The sequence below is a fragment of the Phyllobates terribilis genome, unplaced genomic scaffold (genome assembly GCF_046119375.1).
Source record: "Phyllobates terribilis strain yellow unplaced genomic scaffold, ASM4611937v1 Scaffold_4244__1_contigs__length_63157, whole genome shotgun sequence".
In the NCBI taxonomy this organism is placed as follows: domain Eukaryota; kingdom Metazoa; phylum Chordata; class Amphibia; order Anura; family Dendrobatidae; genus Phyllobates; species Phyllobates terribilis.
The window spans coordinates 56,419-62,821 of NW_027366996.1; the positions used below are offsets into that span (position 1 = coordinate 56,419).

Below are 6,403 nucleotides of genomic sequence, written 5' to 3' on the forward strand. Positions count from 1 at the left end.
CAAAGAAAAAGCACAAACTCATAGATACACTATACTTTCCATTGACATTTAAACCACGAAAAGATGACAACTACAAAATTTCAGGCGGATTCACACGTTGGCAGCAAAACACAGCTCTAGTTTATCTTCCCCCTTCCTATATTCATTCCCTTTGCCTAATCTTCTGAAAGTATCTTCATATTTACACTGCGATAAAGAGGCCTGTAATTCAGCCATGAAAACACTTACAAGAGATGATATTTATGTCATCTTAAGAACTTTGATACAACCGCTGGAATTGGCAGCCACAAGATTTTGAGATTTGTTTCTCCAGCAAACACTCGAAACAAACTGACCATTGGGCTCGTCGGTATGTTTTCCAGTCACCGGGTCTATAGACCCGAACTTATGGGAGGTTATTGGCATTGGCAGAGATTTATAGTATGTGAAAACCTGAGGAACGGTAAAAAGCTTAATATGTAATAAACATCTTTTACTGTGCATGTTAAGTAAATCAGGATGGAGTAGTGTTCACCTCATTGGTTTCTGACCCACAAGATATATATCCATCTGCAACAGATAAACCTACAAAATTCTGCATCACACATGGGAAATAACATCAATCATCGAGATACTATATGCTTTTGCATTCACTTCAAATTTATTTTCCGTTAAATATATGTGGTTTATAATATACTCCTAATTACTCTTTCATAAATCTCAAATTCATATATAAAAAAGAACCCCAAATGCTAACATTAACATATAACAAACTTAATAATATTTATCAGATATCAGTCAATTAACTTTTACCCTCTTTAGTATTTTGATATTTAGGTTTATATTTATTTCATATTAGATATGTAACTTATATTTAAACAGAGCCGTGCAAGGCATTGGTACATATACTAGTTAATCATATTTGCAAGAAATACTAAAGCATGAAATTACCTTCTCATTCGTATGGCCCTTAAAGGTTAATTTGCAAGCATCGGTTGAGAAACCAATAGCAGTAGATTGTTTGAGATCCCATAGCTTTAGTGTATTGTCTGTAGAAGCAGAAACAAGAGTTTCTGAATCCAGAAACTTGACATAACTCACAGCTTTTTCATGACCAGCTAAAGTGCACCACGGTACATTAGCATTCCGTATATCATAGCAGTAAATTTTGTAATCCGCAGATCCAAACGCCAGTAAATTAGATGAGTAAGGAGAGAATTGGACACAGCAGACATTCGCCACATTTCTTATTGAACATAAACTGTTTCTCTGCAATACGAAAAAAGAGCACAACGAGTGTCACTTTCATGTGAATTATCAAAAAACTTGTACATGTTATAGCATTGCTGCTTCTGAATTATGGGCTTCAGGATTTTACATGCTTAATATTTTCTCTTGTGGACAAAATCGTTTAATCTAATATACCTTGTGTACATTTTTCAGATATACGATTTAGACTAGGGGTTTGTTTGGCGGGTGTATTTATAAAGATTTAAAGTGTGTTCGGTTAAAAAAGCAATTTTATAAAAATCTTTGTATTTTCTAAAAGAGTATGGAAAAAAAGATAAAAGTTAAAACAGAAAAAGTATTTATTTGAGAAATAGGTAATGGGCATATCTAATTGTAAGCTAAAATTAGAATGCCAACTAGGATTTTGGTGTGTTAAGTTTGCATTTTTAGCAATAGTCATCTTTAGCAGATCAACCTACACCAACAAGGATTGCTATAATTCAACCAAAAAATACAAGGATTGGTAAAATTTTGCTACTCTTGAATAAATGATATGCTTTTTGGACATCTCAAAGCGAGCAAAATTCTATTTGACCTAGAAAATATTCTCCATTTTGCTATTTTTAGCTTGCCAGTGGAGATGTCTAAAATGTCATAGAAACAGGAAACTTAACGCGAATCAGTAATTTTGTTACTAGCTAAATTTACCTCATTGATACTCCATAATCTGACAGAGCAATCATCACTTCCACTAGCCAATTTTGTAGGATCCAACCGAGAGAAATCAACAGACCAAGCCCTCCTTTCATGCTCAGTATATTTCGAAATCTCTTGACAAGTACTAGCATCCCACAACTGAAAAAATATATTTTATCAATTAAACCATAAAATTAGAAGAGCATAAACTAAATCAGAAAAGCAGATTTATTACCTTCACAATACCATCATAGTCTGTTGAAGCCACATAATTCTGGATATAAGTATTCCAGCAAATACAACTGAGCTTCGATTCATTTAACATCTCTGCCACAGGATAATGTACATCAACTGACTCATTACAAAGTGCCTGATAATCAAATATCTTGATTTTCTTGGATACCCCAGCAGAAGCAAAATACTCCTCATCACGGTCAAAAGACAAAGAGAAAATCACACTTGATGAGTTGTTAAAGTCCCCAGTTCTTGCAGTTCCACAGACTTCAAGGTTATTATAGCGAGCATATTTGCTTAATCCATCAAAGAAAACTCCTCTACTATCAAATTGTCTCTGGTTTCTGTTTTCACTATGGACCAAAGAAGAGTTTTCACGGTTTCTTAACAAACTAGTATCAGGGCGAATTTCAAGATCTTGCTCTATGAGTGGGATTTGAGATCTAACGGAGAAATAAGCACTTTCAAGGTGACTAATATTATTGATCAGATTGTGATTAGGATGCTGATCTCTGCCAATAGAGAAGATATTTCGTCTCCTTGTTTCAGCCTCATTGATATCAGCTTCTACACAACTAATTTCCTCTTTCAATTTGGAAACACGCTTTTGCTTTTCTTCTTTTGCTGACTGAAGAAAATGTAATAGTAGCTCTGACTCTGTTTCATCTTCTTGAATAAATGGTGACAGATTATCCTCGCAGAGTTTTTGGAATCCACTAATTACTTCAGATTGCAAGACATCTCTGACAAGCAAAATAAACACATTATGAGCTTTGGCTATACAAGATGTACTAATTATTAGTTAGCCACAAAAATGATGCTTGATTAACCCACTTAAGGTCAGGATCTCACCCTAAGGAAACCACTAATTGTCAGAATCTAACAATTAGGAAATTGTGGAGAATCTCCATTTTTCTGTATTCAATTCAGTCATAATCTGAATACAAACTGACTCTAGGAAGGCTTAAATAGTGAAAACCCGCTACTAGATATTGCTCTAAATGTAGATAACTGACTGTTGACTCTTCTAACAATTGACTTAGGACTGATTAAAATAGAAAACTAAACAATACATATAATCTGGGTTTGTATAAAACACTTCATAAGGCCATTTCTACGCAACTATCACAGTCCTATTAGAGCTATCTAGCACTGCAACAGAAACATCTTTTATCTTAATTACCTTATAGTTGGCCGAAGAGATGGTTCTGGATGAAGAAGCCATAAGCAAAATCCTGCTTCCATAGGATTCTCTGACAAGAAATTTGGAGGGAGAATCCTGTGCCGCAAATCTGACATTGCTGAGGCACGTGATTCCTCAGAATCGAAAGAGCTGAGCAACTGAACAGAAGAAAAAGAAGAAGACAAAACTGAATTACCAGACTAGAGTGATAGAAAATGATTATAATACAAGAAATTCGTATACCCACCTCGAATAATAAGATTCCAATCGAGTAAATATTTGATGAAGTGGTGCAATCCATCCCTAAGTGCTCCTCAGGGCTTCGATACCACTTTTCCTCAACACTAGAATCTGCAGAAGACAAATCTCCAGCTGTTTCAAATACACGTGAGCTGCTGGTTTTGCCATAGCCAAAATCCTTCACTGTGGGAGGCATTAAGTGATTTCCTGACCGAAACCAGGGCATTCTTTTAACAGGTTTTAAACTTTCACCAATCTTTTGTTGTTTAGCAGAAACATTAGAAATGGCAGATTCTCGTGGCCTCTTTGATGTCAGTGAGCTTGACATACCCATATGGATAGCTATTCGTCCATTGTACTTCACTTCTTTAGATGGTAATAGCTTGAAACTAGATGGTCTCAAGTCTAGAAGAACCTCCCCTTTCGAATGAAAAGAATCTACTATATCCAAAATATTCCTGAAAATACCCAAACTATCAACTTTCTGAACTTTAATATTCCTAGATTCCAGCCATGCTCTTAATCTGTCTTCACCACATCCAGATTCTGTACCACAAGATCCAGCAGTTCGTCCAGCTGTTGTCAATACATTATTATCCCTCCTGAAGTCAACACTTGAATCTGGTCTGGGTCTGATAACATTGCTGACAGGTGGTAAACCTAAAGTATCTACAGGTGCTGCAACATTCATTATCTCTTTCTGTCTCTTCATTTCAAGATGAGAAACAGGCAATGGCTGACCTCTGTAAATGGTTCCTTTACCTTTCAAAGTACTTTTAATAAAGTACTCTGAGAATCCAGTTTTTGAAATCATCTTAGTCCTAACACCCGCAAACGGAAGAGCAATTTGGTTATGACCATCTTGATCCAAAACATCCTGACTCGATGTTGCTAGCCCCTTACCCTTAGAAACACTAAGTCCCTTTGAATTTCTAACTTCCTGTATGCCATTTACCTCATTTTCATCGGTCTGTGTTGAAGCGAGTACAGAGCTGTAATTTTCTAGTGTCAACTCCTGAACCCTTTTGTTGTGAGCTTCTGTAAAACTATCATATATCGGATCTGACCTATCTACTATAGTTAAGTTACCATCTCTGCTTTTTCCGCCGAGTAAATCCATGAATTCTTGGATTGAGCTCTTCTGGCAATTCCCCTCTCTAGAGATGTCAATCTGTTGAGTTTCCAGCATGTTGTTGTAAATCTCTGTCTTTACAAAAAGATCTGCATCTTTTCCATGGAACTGATCATCCTCTGATGCATTAACTGCAGGCATATCGTCACCATCAACCTCATCCATACTGGATGAACTTGCTATAATTAAGATCTTAATCCATGCAACAGCTAAGCAGCTCTTCACCTATGCATGTAGGAGACCTACAAAAACACATTAAGCCAAGTTCAAGCTCAAACTGAAGTAAAACAAAACTAAACGAGAGGAAATCACAAAAATTACTCATATTCAATTGACGACACCAAAATGGTACTATAGGTTTACAATGCAGAGCTTTGCCTTAATTTGAGGTGGAATATATACGCTTGCCTCATTTCCCAGGCTCGAAGACATTAAGGAGCCAAAAACATCCACTTCATCAATTTAATCCAATCTAGTTTGATAAATTATATGAACTCAATAACCTCTTACCAATTTATCAATGACCTCTATCAACTACGCATCAAAACTATTAGCAGTAAGCAAGCAGTATTGTAACCCTCCAAATCCCCTTCCAGTTCTAAGAATTAATCAACAGGGTAAACCCTAGAAACCATGCGAACAAAGGATAAAAATCAGAATTCGGTGAGAATTAGCACCGAAAGTTCCTCAATTGCAAAAAAGAATGAAGAAGAAGCTGACCACAATTCCAACGTTGTCTGGATAATAACTAATCTTCGATTATCTTATCCGCTGTTTCTATTTCTGTTTCCTGTCAGAAATTTCAATCGGAGTCTGAATTATTCTCGCTGGATTATAAGAAATACTACAGCAACATAGAGATAGTTTTGTGAGCGGTGGTGGTTATTCGATCTCTTGCTGAAGGCCCTGATAAAAAAGGCTTCCCATGGCTAAGCAAAGATTTGTAGTGACGGTCTCAGGTTCGCAGCACCAAGGTGGACGGTGTGAAGACAAGGACAAATGTCTTGAATTATATTGTTTTTATATATATTTATTATTTATAACTGTACATACTATATTACTTAATTATTCCTTCCTTTAAAAAAACTTGAATTATCTAACCTAGATGAAAACGAGATTGGTAAATACTTTTGTTTGGCAGAGAAAACACATTGAAAATTATAAATGGAATCTACAAGAATTTTAAAGAGTATAATTCACAATTTTAACATTAACCATCATAAAATTTGGATAATAATACTACTAGAATAATTTCTAAAGATTTTTCCCAAATAGGCATCTTCGGTGGTGTATGCAATTCCAATTTATCATCAACTATTTGTATCAAAATAATTTAACTCTAATTAATGTTATTAAAAAAATATGACACTCGTGGAGTATGAAGATAATTGTGCAAGACATTGAGTAAGATATCAAGTACTTTAAGGAGATTAAGATATTTCACTGTTTCAGAAAAAATAACTATGCAGTAAACCTTCTGGCATCTAAAAACTCGGAAGGCATAGACTTAAATTATATTTAGATATTAGTAATACATGTAACGTACGTGATGATTATATAAGAACTAAAGAGAGAATTTGCGTCTTTTGCTTTTTTTCTTATTAATTTTATTTTTAAATTTGAAAATATTATCACTTATCTGTGTAGGGAGGATTTTTTTTATCATTAATCAAAAAATAGATAAATTTGTATCGTAGTTATACGTTGTA

General features: G+C 35.0%; 1 protein-coding gene across 1 annotated transcript; it reads right to left on the bottom strand.

Annotated features, from left to right (window-relative positions):
• Nucleotides 1-240: 240 nt before the first annotated feature.
• LOC141249042 (uncharacterized) lies at nt 241-5,126 on the bottom strand. The gene is made up of 8 exons (XM_073669524.1): nt 5,073-5,126; nt 3,570-4,919; nt 3,323-3,480; nt 2,141-2,882; nt 1,918-2,064; nt 931-1,248; nt 515-574; nt 241-432 (listed from the first exon to the last, which is right to left on the bottom strand). Exons 1-8 carry the CDS (start codon nt 5,124-5,126, stop codon nt 241-243), a joined length of 3,021 nt encoding a protein of 1,006 aa, XP_073525625.1.
• Between the last annotated feature and the right edge of the window lie 1,277 nt (nt 5,127-6,403).

Excerpts from the sequence above, each read along its gene's own strand:
- LOC141249042 (XM_073669524.1), bottom strand. The coding sequence starts at position 5,126 with ATGTCTTCGAGCCTGGGAAATGAGGCAAGCGTATATATTCCACCTCAA. Across the intron at positions 1,249-1,917 it reads GATTATGGAGTATCAATGAG|AGAAACAGTTTATGTTCAAT; the intron begins GTAAATTTAGCT and ends TTCGTATTGCAG. Across the intron at positions 433-514 it reads GTGGGTCAGAAACCAATGAG|GTTTTCACATACTATAAATC; the intron begins GTGAACACTACT and ends ACCGTTCCTCAG.